The 15,912-nt window shown below is 41.5% G+C and overlaps 2 protein-coding genes across 3 annotated transcripts in view; one reads left to right on the forward strand and one right to left on the reverse strand.

The window, feature by feature from the left end:
- The first annotated feature begins 882 nt into the window (after window positions 1-882).
- SNRPF (small nuclear ribonucleoprotein polypeptide F) lies at window positions 883-4,404 on the forward strand. Of its 2 annotated transcripts, XM_065413368.1 has the most exons (5): window positions 883-965; window positions 1,146-1,271; window positions 2,058-2,122; window positions 2,983-3,049; window positions 3,906-4,404. In XM_065413368.1, the coding sequence occupies exons 1-4, from the start codon at window positions 963-965 to the stop codon at window positions 3,047-3,049; spliced, it is 261 nt and encodes an 86-aa protein (XP_065269440.1). In that variant the 5' UTR covers window positions 883-962; the 3' UTR covers window positions 3,906-4,404. The 2 variants fall into 2 exon arrangements, with proteins under 2 accessions (XP_065269440.1, XP_065269430.1); XM_065413358.1 differs by lacking the exon at window positions 3,906-4,404 and having other exon boundaries at window positions 2,983-3,093.
- CCDC38 (coiled-coil domain containing 38) overlaps window positions 3,855-15,912 on the reverse strand; it is a 54,734-nt gene continuing 42,676 nt past the window's right edge. The window contains exons 12-14 of the mRNA XM_065413345.1: window positions 14,043-14,248; window positions 6,421-6,514; window positions 3,855-3,965 (exon numbers count right to left, since the gene is read on the reverse strand). Of these exons, the coding sequence (XP_065269417.1) occupies window positions 3,855-3,965; window positions 6,421-6,514; window positions 14,043-14,248 (411 nt within the window). The remainder of the gene's footprint in view (window positions 3,966-6,420; window positions 6,515-14,042; window positions 14,249-15,912) is intronic.

A 15,912-nucleotide genomic window follows, 5' to 3' on the forward strand; every position in this document is an offset into this window, starting at 1 on the left:
GGAGTTGCCCTACCAACTCTAAGAGGCTAATTAATTAAGATGAGCAATGATTCCCAGGTTATTACAGAGACAATGGGGGTGAGGGAGTATCTTTTACTGCCAGGATCAACTTCAGTTGGTGAATCGGATGTCTTCCAGGAAAATAAAAAATTAAGTTCTAAGAAGGTGGCAATGACCCCTTTAGCCCCAATCCTGCAATGAGCTTTCGTTTTTTAAAAACATTTTTTTACTCAAATTTAACAGGTTCATTCTCAGCTCAGGAATGAATTGATCATTTATTTGGAAATATTTGTAGGCAAAACGGTTGAGTAGTTTTCAAAAACGAAGAGAGCAAAATAAATTCCTTAAAGTTTGTGAGGCACTTGGCTGCTCTGGCCATGGGGGAACTGGAGAAATAATGTTGCATGGGGAAGTCTATGAATTAAATAATCAAATTCACAGCATTGCACGGCGCAGTTCTGCGCACTGGGTCAGGCCAGGGCAAGTAGTTTGCAGGGAAAGGCCCTAACCCTGCAATGGGCTCCACGTGCTTTGGCTCCTCCCTGGGCCTTGGGGACAGTCTGTCTCCTCCCACCACCGTCATAAAACCGCTAAGAAAGCGCAGGTTCAAATTCCAGCCTCCCCATACACACACACAGGATTACGGTACGGAACCAGCTGCTACAGGTCGCCCTAACGCAGGGGACGGGGCGTGGCCTCCGACGCTTCCGTCTCCACGAGGGCCGCGTCACCGCCTCCGGTCCCGCCACTCAGCGCCCGGCTTTTCCGTTCGCGCGCTAGCCCCCGTGCCCAATGGGACTCAGGCTTTCGTGGGCAGGGAAAAGGCGAAAGGTCAGGGCGCCCTCCCGGAAGTGGAGGCACGGACGTCACTTCCTGCTTTTCTTTTAGACTCCAGCGGGCACACGTGCGGCCCTGCGAGTAATTTTTGGTTTTACCGCTGCCTTGTGCCAGGCCGCGTTACCATGGTGAGGGGGGCGCTGCCGCGAGGGGGAGGGTTGGGGGCGTCAACGGGGGCGCCCTGGGGCGGGTGAAGTGAGGGGGGGAATGGCCGGAGAGAGGGGGCGGGGCGGTGCCGGGTTGGGGGCTGTTCGGGAGTCGGGCCCCTCGCCCTGACCCCGCTGTTGTGGTGACGTTGCGCCCCGCAGAGCTTGCCCCTGAACCCCAAGCCCTTCCTGAACGGACTGACGGGGAAGCCGGTGATGGTGAAGCTGAAGTGGGGGATGGAGTACAAGGGCTACCTGGTGTCTGTCGACGGCTACATGAACATGCAGGTCAGTGGGAGCCGGGACGCGGCCGCCCCGGGGAGGCCCCAAGGGCTGCGGGGTGGGGTGGGGGCTGTTCAGGAGGGACGGGGGGCCCCAGAGCGGGTGGGGGGAGGGTCAAAGCTGGGTGTGTATCAGGGTTCAGAGAGGACCCAGAGGTGTGGGTGGGGGGGGGAGTCTGTGTGTCATGGTTGTTCAGAGGGGATGGGGGTCCCACAGGTGGTGGGCGGGACAGGGTTATTCAGGGGAGCTCATAACGGGGGATTGACTTTCCTGGTATCAAATAAGTCATCTGACAGGTAGGCAGGGAGCCCACTGCTCCTGCTCTTGCTTAGCCCTGTGCGGAGTTACCCACTCCTGCAGTGCAACGGAGCAGCAGCCTTGTCCAAGATGAAGGTAAGATTGGATTGAGAACTGATTAAAAAGGCTATACAAGAACTGATTATTATTATTAGTAGGAGTAATTACTGCTTTGATGCCTGATGGCAAACATAATTTCCTCAAAAGAACACTTATAGGAAGTTTAAAAGCAATAGTTCTAAAGCAGTAGACAATATTTGGCTATATATTACACACTTCTGGTCAAATTCTTAAATGAAAAGTGAAACATAATAAGCTACATGCATAATAAAATGAAGCGCTCTAATGAGGTACAAGTTACTATTGAACAGACCCAGTCTCCAAAAGGGCCCATTAACCCTTGTAGAGTGACTTTAGCCTTACAATAGTTTACTGATTGCTGGCTGAGAATTTTCTTCAAACAGTTGTGCTAATATTTTCTTCCTTTTCTAAAAGCTTGCAAACACAGAAGAATACATAGATGGTGCATTGTCAGGACACCTTGGTGAAGTTTTGATAAGGTAATTATGAAATTAGAGTATTTCATAAGCTACAAATGTATTATTTACATAGTAGACATGGACATAACTGTTCAACTCCTAATACTCAGCCTATAACAATCTGAAAACTTGCAATGTTAAGGACATTAATTGTAGTATCCATTTCTATGCTAAACGGTCCCAGACAACACTTTGTTAATATAGATTTTAGTGTAATCCTTTATTGGGGGAGGGGGAAAGTAACACTAAAATACACAAATGTTTCATAATTTCTCCTTTTGTAATGATGTCTTTCATTAGTTCTCTGGATTCTTATTGGATATGTATATGAATCTCTTGTCAATAGCTGAGGAAAATCTCACGCCTATTCAGGAAGTTAAATAGGCACTGAACAATTTCACAGAAATGAAGGGTCCCTAAATAGGGAGAGGTATCAGCAGGTGGCAGAGACCTCAATGAGTGTATGTGTGTGTGAGGGGGAGGAATTTCAACAGAGTACTAATAAACTATTACATATATATTAAGGCCCGGCTCCTGCAAACACTAATGTGCTTGAAGTTAAGCATGGGCATAAGTTCATAGGATATGGGCCTAAAAATAAATTAGTCGAGTGTACAATGAATGTCATTCTTTTAATAACTTATTTTCTCTGTTATAATGGACAGCTACAAAATGAACCATCTGAAAAGCCCTTGGACTGTGGGATCACCATCCACATATGTTAATTGGTTGGCCTGATAAACTTGATGTTTGGAGGCTTTTTTAAGTAGTTGGTCCAAGTTGAATTTGGAAAACGCGTAACTTAGTTAAAAGCTAGTGTTCATCTGGGGAAAGTCAACAAAAACGTTTAAAATTAAGAGAACTTCTGGTTCTATTTACAGATGTAACAACGTCCTGTACATCAGAGGAGTAGAAGAAGAAGAAGAAGATGGAGAAATGAGAGAATAAGTTTGTATATTTCTGGAAAATAAAGATCAGTTTTTCACAACTTTTGTTAAGGAGTCAAGTTTTACTGTACACATTTCTATAAAATTCATAACTTGTTCGTTTGTTTAGTGTATTATCGTACAGAGGGAAACTTTGAACTATATAAACCCATTTAATTTAAAGTCAAACTTTTTTAAAGGTTGTTGCAAGATTAATGCTAGAGAGGAAATCTTTCGGTCTGAAACTGAAATAAGATTACATAGTTGATGGGATGAAATGACATTTTAAAATACTAATATGTATTACTATTATTATTTATTCTATTCTTAAAGGTGAACTCTTGCATCTAAGTGGCTTCCAATGGTAAACTTTATCTTTAAAGTTGTGCATATCAACAGGATTGTGGCATATCATTTTATGTAACAAAGGGTGTCCTATCTCTTTCATTGCACTGCAGTCATATTATAGAGCAGCTCAAAAGTCCATGAGGATTTTTTTTACTGTTGCAAACAGCTGTCTTTCTAAGCTGACTACACTGGAGTGTACTGAAGGAATTGTGGGAATGGCATTTTTCTCTGCTGATAGGGGTAATAGGTGTAACAGAATGATCAGTAAAGACATTCTGGGCTTTTTCACATCTGATGTACAAAGTAGGTTTACTACTTACACTAAGGATCCCGGCATGTTAGTGATAACTCCTCTTTGTTTGTAAGTTCTGTTAAACTACAGTACAGAATATTAATCTTTTGCTCTAGATGAACTAAGTAGGAAGATACACCTACAACACTGTAACACTGCCTTTAAGGAGGTACAACTACTTTTAAACTCAAGTGAGAAATAACATGTCGTCTTGCATTTTTGTGCTGATCTCTTTCAGGCACACCTCCTCCCGTCTAATCTCTGGAGGCTGTGAGCGAAATACCAGTTTTCTTCCCATCTGAAATGTTGGAAAAGGAAAATGTTGAACACAAACGTATACATCTATGGAGACTCATATTTTTATCATAAATTCTATTAATAGACTATATAGGGCTGCATTGTGAAATACTTCCACAGCTCCGTGTTGGGTGTGGAGTTGCATTATGCCCCAATGATTCCAAGAGTCATTTTGCCCTGAAGTAGTCAAAGCCTCCTGAAGTTTGGCTGCTGTATTACCTATAGAGAAAATATGGCCTCAGTGGCTGGATGGTGACATAATGGTGATAATCCTCAGCTGTTGTACATTTGCATAGTTCCATTGAAGTCAATGGAGCTATGACAATTTACAGCAGGTGAGGTTCTCTCCCCAGGTCTCCTGGCTATGCGTAGGTCTGGCACAGCATAGCCTTAGTCTGACTTATAACATGCAGATTCTTGCTTAAGAATATAACTAGACTTAAAAATTTTAAAAGAATAAAACTGTTAGTTGATGGTTGGGGTTTTGTTTATTTAAAAAAAAAAAAAAGTCCTCAGCCCAGATGTGCATCTGGGCTGAAGTTCACAGCTGCTTTGTTGTTATCACAGCTAAAGACCATGACCCTTCTGAGGCTGTGATGGCACATTACATCTAAGAGTGTAAACCCCTATGGATTTAGTTCAGAATGGTAAAGTACAAACCAGAACTAAACTGCTGGGGGTGTTAGTGGAGTATGACAAGCATTAGTAGAGGAGAGAAGGGTGTGTGAATGCACAGACTGTCCGAAACTGGAGCACATAACAAGCTATAAGCACCAGCTAGTTGCACAGGAATGAGAATTTTGAGTGGCTTAGTGCTGGGATGGCTCCTTCCCATGGCAGTACCATCAATATGTGGCACTTACTACCTTCTCTTTGATATGGCAGTATGCGGTCTTTTATTCTACCATTTACATATGCGTTAATGATCATTTCCTAGCATGGGTCCCAGCCTGAGGCTATGGAAAGGCTTCCTTTCCCCACTCTGGAAGAATCATCTCCCAATTCTAGTTTGTCAGCAGGCCTGACAGTACTGCTGTTAACAAGATTAGAGGTAGAGAACAGAGAGAAATTGGAATCTACCACCGTCACTTTTCAAAACTTGTATTAATCTACACTCTGTAAAAGACTAAAAACACCCAGCTTTAACTATCATATGTCTGAAAGTTTTACCTACTTTTATTATATGCCACCTAAAACAACTCACTGAAACATTAGAAATTACCTGTTCTTCAGTTTACTCTAATAACTTGCACTGCTTCTGTCATAATCAATTAAGGCTGGATCTTACCAACACACATATGCATAATTTTACCTGTAGGTGTTACCCCTGTACACAAGCATTTGCAGTACCTTAGCTTGCCCGTGAAACTCATTTTTCAAAATAGAAAAACATGCCTGCAATACCCCAGCATAAGTAGAGCACTCACAGCTATTACATCTGCCTAATTTAAAAAACAAGACTATGCTTCAAATTGTGTCTCTCTGAGGTTGAGATAAAATCAGACAATCTGGAAACTGCCCAGGTTTTTACATATTAATAGAGGGTCACATTAAATTCTCACACAACCCTGACAATGTGACACTGTATAACAAAGTGAAAATTAATTACACTTATATAATCTTAGATGTGTAATTAGTGTTACTGCATTTGCTTCATTATATAATTAAGATGCATCTTAATATATACAGTCAGAGGGAAGAAATAAGGTTGGGGTGATAATGTTCACTCAGTTTTCTGATTTTACACTGTTTTTTGACTAATTGAACAGATACACAACTCATTCTACATTTACAGGCCTACTCAGTTTGAGTAATGATGCTAGCAGAATGCAGAGTAGTACTAGCATCCAGAAACTATTAACCAGCTAGTATTGTACATTTTATATATTGCAGTTGAGGCCATGGAAACAGTTCAAGTATCACCCTCTTGAAATGTGAATTCTCTGCTGATTTCTAACTGCTAATGATGTGACCTCTTAATTAAATAAAAGGACCTTGAACTGGATTATACCTTAAATTTCCCTCAACCACTTTCAAGTACTATTTTACTGAAATATTCAATTAGTTACTATTCAAAATAAGGGCTAGATATTTTCACTTAATCCACTAATTGGCTGCTTGCATATTTTAGTGCTTTATAATTGAGTTTTCACCAAATACTAGTTAGCTCTTATTCAAAAAGGCCTGTCTGATGTCAAATAAAAAATGACAGTGGATTAACTATTTTTAGTGATCTACTACTACTGCAAATTTTGTAAATTTATTTAAAAGAATAGGCTAATGATCAGTGGTGTTTTATGTTTTAGTCATAACTACATGCAAATTTCTCTCCTGCATAGGAAAAGTAAAGCTAATCCTAATATTTAACTTTAAAAGTGCTATAAAGGGACAGGATTTTTATTAAGAAAAATACACATGGTCTCAGACTTTTCAGAAAAAATAAACTAAATGCAAACCTTCTTCTTTGGTGCTGCAGTTGCTCTTTTCAGAGAACACTGCAGTCGTTCTTCCTGAAATTTTGTTTCTTGTTTCTTTTTTTCTTCACGTAACCTGCAATGGCGAAAAATGAAATTTGCTAGTGACTCATAAGGTATTAATAGGAACAAAAAGGTCTGAAACTGTAACACAAACTCTTTTTGCTTCTTTAAATTTAATTTTGGAGGCAACAAACAGTAGTTTTGAAACAGTAGTTAATTATCTTGGTTCAAGGAAGGTGTTTTCCTGAACTACCAGCAAAATGACTAAGGAGAATGAAGTGGGGCAGGCTTGCAGATTAGAATTTTTTTAAAATAATCTGGGATCCTATATAGCTTCTTGTTTTTTTACTAGAGTAATATTACTGTTTCAGATATCACATGGGATGAGTTGTCCTGGAATTTGATGGAAGCAAAGCTTATTTCTTATAAAAGGGCATCATGTCTAACTTGCAGAGCAGCGGAGAAAAGGGTACCATGATGTTATTTCCACATAAGGCAGTCGTTGCCTTTAAAAAAAAATTTCTCTTTAAGCCTTTTTTTTTTTTTTTAAACCATACCTTCTTGTGCTGTGATTACATCATCTCTCACAAGCTATGTGATGTTGGTCCTAATCAGCACTCAGATGGGACACTTCTAAACAACTGCATGACATAGAAAGTGTTTTGACAGGATGAGACTCCTCTCTCTCCATCTAAATTGAACTAACGTCACAGACTGGTGAGAAGGGGTATTGTGCTGCTGGAATTGCTGCTTTTGGAGACATAATGCATGACCACAATCCGTGAGGACCTTAACATTCTCATGGGACTTTTTTGCAAAACAGAAATTAGCCAAACACTGACCTATCCAAATCCGAGCATGGGTAATCACACTGACATTTCAAAAGGAACTTAAGTAGTGCACTGTTAGATAGCTGCCATATTCTACCCCAGAAATGACTATACATGTGTATAACTAATAGGTTCCAAATACTTTAGGAACTATTGCTGAAATCATTTTATCCGCTTCTAGGATGGAACATGGTAGCAGTTTCACAGGGCAGTGACATTATTTAGGTTAGAACAGGAAGCAAATACTAACATATCCTCTTGAAACTGCAAGGTATGTCGGAAGGGGATGGGAAGGCAGGAGGCAGATACAATATAGTTACCCAAATTGGATTTTGGTCAGAACTAGCTAAGTTTCTTTTATCTCTTCAAAAAGGGCTACAAAATCTTTACTGCGTGTGCTCAGGTGTGGGGTTTTATGTTTTCTCTGAAAGATGGCACATCCATCCAAAAGTACAATCTGTCCCTTCACATCATGCTGGGGTATTAGTTTAGTAATGACTCAGAATAAAGAATGGCCTTCCAGCTACATTACTCTCCTTTTTTTTCCAGGCATACTCTTTTGATGCTGTGTGCTTTATTTATTTTCTGTGGTGGGTGTACAGTAGACTGCAAACGGTAACTTACCAAATGTACGATATTAGGAGAAAACAAAGAGGCTTTACAAAATTCTGGTCACTAATGTAGCTAATGAACAAAAAGTTTTGTATACAGTACTATTTAAGTATCTCATATACTGATAAATCCCATAAGGGGGCAGTACAGTACAACTATTCACTATATTAGACATCACACCATAGTGTTAATGCAAAAGTGTCACTTAAAAACAAAATGGTGACTTTGCAACAATGTAGTGGAATCCTTAATTATTGCTAAAACAAACCAACACATGAACTCAAGTTTACTCACTTCACAACAGGCTGCCATGTAGAGAATCAAAGCTCTAGCCCCACATTTAAGCTCTGATCCTGCAAACCCCTATGAAGAAGTTCTTAAATTACCAGGGATGATCATGCAACCTCTCTCCTCAAAAGAGCAAACCAACTTTTGAAAGAATTGAAACCATTCGAAAAAATTACCACAGTAACAAAATGAGCTACTGGAGGTAAACTACCTGCATTACATCAGATACGTTTGTTCTGAACTTTCATACAAAACTCCTTAAATTTGTAATAATTTTTTGGTGACCAGACGTGATTTTCAAGGCAGGAACATAATATGCCTGCCAGGTCTTTTATCTGTTTTTGCTGGGTAATTTAACACAAGGACAAAGCTCGCTGTAACTGCCTTGACATTTATTTAACTTTGGAATTCAGCTAAAACAGATGCCAGTTTCTTTTCCCAGATAGCTACTGCCTTATGGCATCTTGTGGTGTCACACAATAGCAGTAACTTTATTAATTGTCATTATCTATGCTCCCACACCCCAAGTCAATGCAATTAGCACTGCTGTGATTGCTACACAAATACTATGTCTTGTTCTGGTGTCCACATTTCAAGAAGGATGTTGAAAAATTGGAGAAGGCTCAGAGAAGAGCCCTGAGAATGCTTAAAGGATTAAAAATCATGCCTTACATTACAGCAATAGACTCAAGGAGCTCAATCTATTTAGCTTAACAAAGAGAAGGTTAAGGGGTGATTTGATTACAATCTATATGTACCTGAATGGAAAGCAAATAGTTAATAATGGGCTCTTCAGTCTAGCAGAGAAAGGTATAACATGATCCAAGGGCTGGAAGTTGAAGCTAGACAAATGCAGACTAGAAATAAGATGTGCATTTTTAACAATGAGATTTACCATTGGAACAACTTACCAAGGGGTCATGGTGGAGTCTCTCACTGACAATTTTAAAATCAAGATTGGATGTTTTTCTAAAAGATCTGCTCTAGGAATTATTTGGGGAAGTTCTATGGCCTGTGTTATAGGAGGTCAGACTAGATTATCACAATGGTCCCTTCCGGACTTGGAATCTATGTAGCTAGTTTCTCAACAAAATGGGACTCCTCGTGTGTGTGTTGGCAGAATCAGCAGGGCCTTAGTCCCTTGCTTCTGTGAAAGTAATACAGCAAAGGTAACATGCTCAGCCCCTCTCATCAGGAAAAGAATCTCTGCCTTTCAAAGTCAGTTCTCCTGCTGATTCATGGCAAGGAGCATATCTCCTCTGAATCCCTTCCTCTTGGGCTGAGACGTCTGATACATGCTAAAGGTAGAAATAGCATTTGTCTTCTGCTAGAAGAAAATTTAGTGCACCAGGGACTCTATGGCAGTGTAGAACAAGTGGGAGCGTTGGGACTTGAAGGACACTTCCAGCTGCAAAGAAAAATCTGCTGTTATTTGGAAAAGCCAAACTGTGTTTTTATGTGTGATGTTTTGAACATGGTTGACACTCCCTAATTTTAAATGGGCTGTTGGTGTTCCAGAATAGACATCCGGTGCCATGCAGCTGGGGAGTAGCCGTATCTCCGCTTTATTGTTTTTGTAATAGATCATCTAAAAGCAACTCATAGTCCTGAAACATTTAAATGTGACCTTGTTTCAACAGATACATCTGGTGTATTGACAGAAAATAAAAACCTTTTAGCTACTTGTATTTTTATGGTAATATTCATACAAAAATGTCAACTATGATATTCCAATATACCACAGTATAAATATTTAACTCATGATTTCACTTCCCTAACATAAAACAAAAGCATTTTTATCATATAACAAAACAAGTGTAGACCTGTTACTGCACCAAAAGTAGAAAAAATAATTCCAGAAATGCTTAGAACATAAAAATATAATTGGGGCCTTTTATGAGATCAGTGTTGTATTAAAATAAATATTTCTGAGGGGCTTTGTACATTAAACGGTTTATGTTATGATTTTTAAAAAACACATGTGTGATATCACATTAAATGAACTGTTTTTCTGACCTGTGGTAAACCCAGCTTTGAAATATAGAAGGCAGCATTTGGCAAGATGTTTGCTCCCCTGAGAACTCCAACTCGATACTATCTCATTGGCACTATTAGCATATCACACGCTGTCCCCCTAACTCTATTCGTTTAAAAAACAAGTAACAGGAAAAACAGGAAGAAAAAATTGCCCAATCCATTTGTTTCCATTGGTGCATAGCTGTACAAATATAATACCTCCAGATAACAAATAGTAGGCTATTGAGGACCAACCAGGCACTCCCACGTACAATAGGGCAAAAAGTTGAACTATAGTGCATTGTTAACGACTATAACCTGATGGTGTTCCTCTGTCACATGATCACTATAACACATGGGTTAGGGTCTGCTCCCTACTCCGATTGACTTCAATGGAGCAGGATCAAAACCTTAGTGACTTCCCTGGTTGTTTCTATTGTTCTAGGACTAGATTGCCCATCAAGTCATACATTTTTGTCCATTTAATAAAAGTAAAAACATCTCAGTTTGCTAAACCCAATAGATTACACATCCACTGGTTGACATTAGACACCATACAAGTCCTTCATATCCCATGATCAGAGGTGGATTAAGGTTTCCGGGGGCCCTGGGCCAGAGCAAGTGTGGGGCCCCTCCCCACCTCTTCTGTCTGTGGTCCTGCCCCTGTTCTGCCCCTTCTGCCTGTGGCCCACCCACAGCCCCACCCCTTTCTGACTCCTCCCCGGGACCCAGCCCCTGTTTCACCCAGGGCCTCTCTCCCATTCCACCCATCCCACAACCCGTTTGCTCCTTTCTGCCCTCCCCCCACTGCACCCCAAGACCGGAGAAGCTCTGTCCCCATGCCATGGCCCCAGGGCCATAGCAGGGAGTGAGAGCCCCTCCAGTCCCAGGACCGCAGCAGGGGTCCAGGTGCTGGGGCTTCCCCTGCCACCCTCCACACTTCTGCAGGGGACCAGGATTGGGGCACTGGGGCTTCTCCTGCCCCGTCCGCCTGGCGCTTCTGCCAGAGAGTGGGTTCGGGCACGGGGGCTTCGCTTGCTGCCCTGCGGCTTCTGCCGGGGAGGAGGTCAGGGGGGCTTCCCCTGCCCCATCCGCAGGCAGCAGAAGCAGGGGGGGCCCTAGTTGGCTGGGGCCCCTGGGCCCAGGCCCTGTGGCTAATCTGCCACTGCCCATGCTGTGCTTCTCAGAATGTTGGCTTTATTTATGTCTGAAGGTGCTGTCATCTGCCTTCCCACATAGCTGAAGATCCGCTGATATATGCCTCTCCTCTAAAAGAAAAGGTGAATCTCCAGCTCCCCCATACCATCTGCATTTGTACTGGAGGAGCATCTATTAGAGCAAAAGTGGTAGAATCAGCACAAAACACTAGTATGCTGTCATATGTAATCAAAAAGGGTGGTTCTGAAGGGAAAAATTAAAGCAGAATTGAATGCTGACTTGAGATGGAATAATGTGCATGTCAGCATCTCTGCAGCTGTGTTGTCACTAGGCAGTTGTCTAAGACGGATTGTTTGATTTTGTTTTGTTTTTGTCTGTTAGCTAAATAGGAGATGCAAATGAAAAATCTAGGATTTTGGATTATTATTATTATTATTTGTATTGCAATAGTGCCTAGAGGACCAGGACCCCACTGTGGTAGGCACTGTACAAAACACAAAAAGAGACAGTCTCTGCCCTGGGAAAGCTGATGATACATGTACTTATGGCAATAAAAAAGTTCATGAATTATAGAGAGACATAAATATAGCATTTCCATCGGTGACATATAACAGAGTATATTAGGGTGTGGGATCTAGACAACTTATGCCATACCCACACTTCACAATGCTGCCAGTTGGAAGGGGGGGAAAGTGTGTGTGTCCAGGGGGAGGCATGCCATCAATTTTTATTGGGGAATCATCACTTATTTGTGCATATATGATAATCTTTCTACAATATGGTTATTAAAAATCACGTAGAGTAGTACATTTTCACAGCAGGACATTGCCTGATCCACAGGGCTTCCAGGCTTAGACCAACAAGACACAGAAGCAAGTCAAGGGATGCAGTTCAAGAAGGAGCAAAGGAAGCGTGTTGGAGATAACAAGGAAATTCTTGGAAGAAATGGACTGGAAGGGATAGAGGGGGAGTCTCATAGTAGAGGAACTTGAATATTGTTCCAAGCTAAGGGGCAGGCAGCATAGTAAACAATGCAAAGCTTAAAAGTGGGGAAGAAACAAAAGGACTCGTAAGCAGAAAGGACTGAAGGGAGCAGCCGGAGAGAGCTGGAGGAGGAAATCGGAACATTTATTCCTATTATGTAAAGAAGAACTAAGGATGAATCAACCGAGAACTTACAATTTGGCATAATATGATGCTCCTAATAGGATGAAGTTCCTGTTTAAAAGGGGGGGGGGAGACTGGAAAACAGATTGTGACTCTCAGAATCACAATCTGCTTCCCAGGCTGCTTCATGGGCAGCAAAACAATAGCCTATACCTAGCATCTTTCCTCCAGCATGCCAGTGTAGCTATCCTAGCCAGTGCCTTGAGAGATGACGGGTGGGACTGAGCCCACTCCTCACCCACCTGCACGGGGATGGGATATAGCAGCTCTGCAGAGACTGTCCTCTTCTCCATGCTGCAATCTGTGATGTGGGAGCAAGCACCAGAGACAGAGGCCTGGTCTATACTAGAAAATTAGGTGGGTTTAACTACATCAGTCAGGGGTGTGAAAATTCCACACCCCCTGAGCGGCGTAGTTAAGCCGACCTAATTCTCCGTGTAGACAGCACTAGGTAGACAAAAGAATTCTTCCACAAGCTAGCTACCCCCTCTTGGGGGTAGCTTTGGGAGGGAGGGGAAGGAGCGAGGATGCGGCATGCAGGGGGGAGGGAGAGGAAAGAGTTCAGACAGGGGTGGGGCCTTGGAGGAAGGGGTGGAGTGGGGGCAGGGCTTGGGGCAGAGCTGGGGGTGAAGCACCCCCGGATACATTAGAAAGTTGGCGCCTGTGAGAGAAGCAGATTCATTATGAATTTGGAAATAAAATCATAATATATGGATTAATAACAAAAGAAAGAGTGTACTGGTTACCTACAGATAGATCAGCTTTTAAACCTTTCAAAGTTTTGGGGAAGATTTTCAAAATCACTCAGCATTGGCCTAGTGGAAATTTTAGCACTGATTTCTATGGGAGTTAGGGCAACACTGAGTGTTTTTGAAAATCCCACCCCCAGTTATGAATGCCGTTTTTTTCCTTATAGTTGTTTTTCTGAGTGCAGTGAGAAATCGACCATTGCTAAAATTTATTGATTATAACCAAGCCTAGGGACAATATATTGTATTACTGAGAGAAACATAATTCAGTGCTTGGAAGCATCTCACAGGCCTTGTTTTCACTACAAAATAAATGCATGTTCTTAACTCAAGGTAAAATGCTAGTGAATACAAAACAACTTATAGAATGGGGAGCCTAGTCTTTAAATCAACTTGCTAATGCATGTGAAAACTACCAACTGTCTTGTTTTCACTACAGTTTTACCTCAAATTAAGAACCTGCCTTTTTGGGTGGGAGTAGTGAAAACTAGGCTCTAGATGTCTGATGCTGAACACACCAAAGGTGCACTAGGAAGGCATGTGCAGTTATTTTACTATCTTAAGTGCAAAACATTATGCTGCCCCTAATGTGATGCTATGTAGGTAAACATCTAATTTATGCACATCCAAAATATACAGACACATTTGTTGTCAGAACTTCCACATTTTGCAAGATTAAGACCAATATTGTTAGTTAAATGCTCTAAGCCCACAAAGATTGTTCAGAATACAAATCAGGAAAGAGCTTGCTCATTTTATACATATTGAACATTCACTTTACCTTTGCCTTCTTTCTTTCATCTTAATTTTCTCAATTGCTTCAATATTTTCTTTTGGAACTGACTCCAACAATTCACACAGTTCTTCAATTCGATTCTCTATTCTCCTCAACATCTGAATGGAGTTAATACTTGATGTGTCTACTTCACCAACACTAACTCTGTACACTTCTGCAACCTTTTTAGTAAGTGAATGTAGCATTTTGTCCTTAGATTAAACACAAACAAATCTGTAAGAGCCTATAAAATATTGCACGAGTGATATTTGAATACAATAGCATTTCTGCAAATGCCTTGAAAGCAGCAGACAATATACACGTGTATTTACTATCAATCTGACAGCCACATGTGATCACATCAATAAGAGGATGACTTTTGCGTTATGTGAATGGTGAAAAAACAGAAGCATTTTAACCTTATGAAAAACAACAAATACGCAGCATTGGAATTCAAGGAGATTCCACCTTAGGGTTTTGGTGATAAATACCTCACCCTTTCCTGAGCTACGGCCCTAATTCAGCAAAGTACTTATGTACATGCATACGTGTGTGTCAATGGGACTTCTCACATGCTTACAGCTGGGCACATGTTTAAGTCCCTGGCTGAACTGTGGCCCCAAAGGGGCAGCCCAGGGATCACCTGCAGTAGCTATACTGAGGTAAACTACAATTTATCCTGTTTACACTAGGATTTTATAACGTGTTATCTATCAGGTGAAATCTACCTCATTACAAACAGCTGTCTTTTTTTCTGGTGTAGACCTGGCCTTGGAACCAAGAAGCAGGTTTCTTTCTCAGGAGATAAGCTATGACAGTGTCATAGCGGAATACTAGCTCTGCTACAGTTAAGGGTCAGACCAGTTTTCTGTTCAAAGGCGGACTCTTCTAAGTCCTCTAAAATCCACAGTTACTCAGATTTCCTTGAAATATGGTGTGCCTTATGGGGGCATGGGTTAGTGATCCAAATTTAGGGTCATTGGACCAAGGGATTCCTGAGACACAGCACCCTCCTTCCCCCCCCCCCCCCCGCAAAAAAAAAACCAACAGCTTTTCTTAAGGTTGACATATTTTACCAATTTTTTTTCCCCCCAGTTGGAGAGATTAAACCATGGCTCTGAGCCTGGTCAAAATGATCTTAATCACTGGACATTTATGTCAGCTGGTGCATTGCATCCATTAACCTTTGTTAGCAAAATTGAAAACGGTAGTGTCAAGATAGTTAAGCTTTCAAGTTAGGCGCATGCCTAATGCGTGGGCACTAAATGGATTATTTGGAGCATGTGTGAACATAATAACCAACAGGGTTTCTAGCTTGTGTGTTTTCACTGCAGGTGGATAGCTCAATGGGATATACAGCAGCCATTAAACCTGACTTCTAGCCAGCGTCAGTTTGAGCCCAACTTTGGGTAGAAATCTAAGAAAGAATTTAGCACCATGCCTTCAGACCTAGCTTTGTCAGGGATGTGTGTTATTTTGGGGCAATGTAATGAAACATGAGAATGCTTGCTAGGGGCGGGGGAAGAGTGGCAGGGAGAGGTTCTGGAGTTGCACCAAGAGAAAGGGGAGGATTTTGGGGATAGAGGGGCCTCGGGTGAGGGAAGGTGGTGGGGTTAGGGACAGCTAAAATCCTCCAGCTGGGTGACCTTGGGCCAGTCACTTCACCTCTCTGTTCCTCAGTTTCCTAGCTGTAAAATGGGGAGAATGATGGAAAGTACTTTGAGATCTACTGATTAAAAAATACTGTAATGGCTAGTTCTTTTTGTTATTACCTAACCGCAACAGCATATCACCTGCAAACCTAAGCAAGATCTACAACTGCCTAAATCCCCACTAACTCCTACAACAAGTCTTTCTTTCTTTCTTTCTTTCTTTC

The sequence above is a fragment of the Emys orbicularis genome, chromosome 1 (assembly GCF_028017835.1).
Source record: "Emys orbicularis isolate rEmyOrb1 chromosome 1, rEmyOrb1.hap1, whole genome shotgun sequence".
Classification (NCBI taxonomy): domain Eukaryota; kingdom Metazoa; phylum Chordata; order Testudines; family Emydidae; genus Emys; species Emys orbicularis.

Coding starts and splice junctions, on each gene's coding strand:
- SNRPF (XM_065413368.1), top strand. Junction 1,272..2,057: donor ACGGCTACATGAACATGCAG/GTCAGTGGGAGC, acceptor CTTTTCTAAAAG/CTTGCAAACACAGAAGAATA. Junction 2,123..2,982: donor CTTGGTGAAGTTTTGATAAG/GTAATTATGAAA, acceptor TTCTATTTACAG/ATGTAACAACGTCCTGTACA.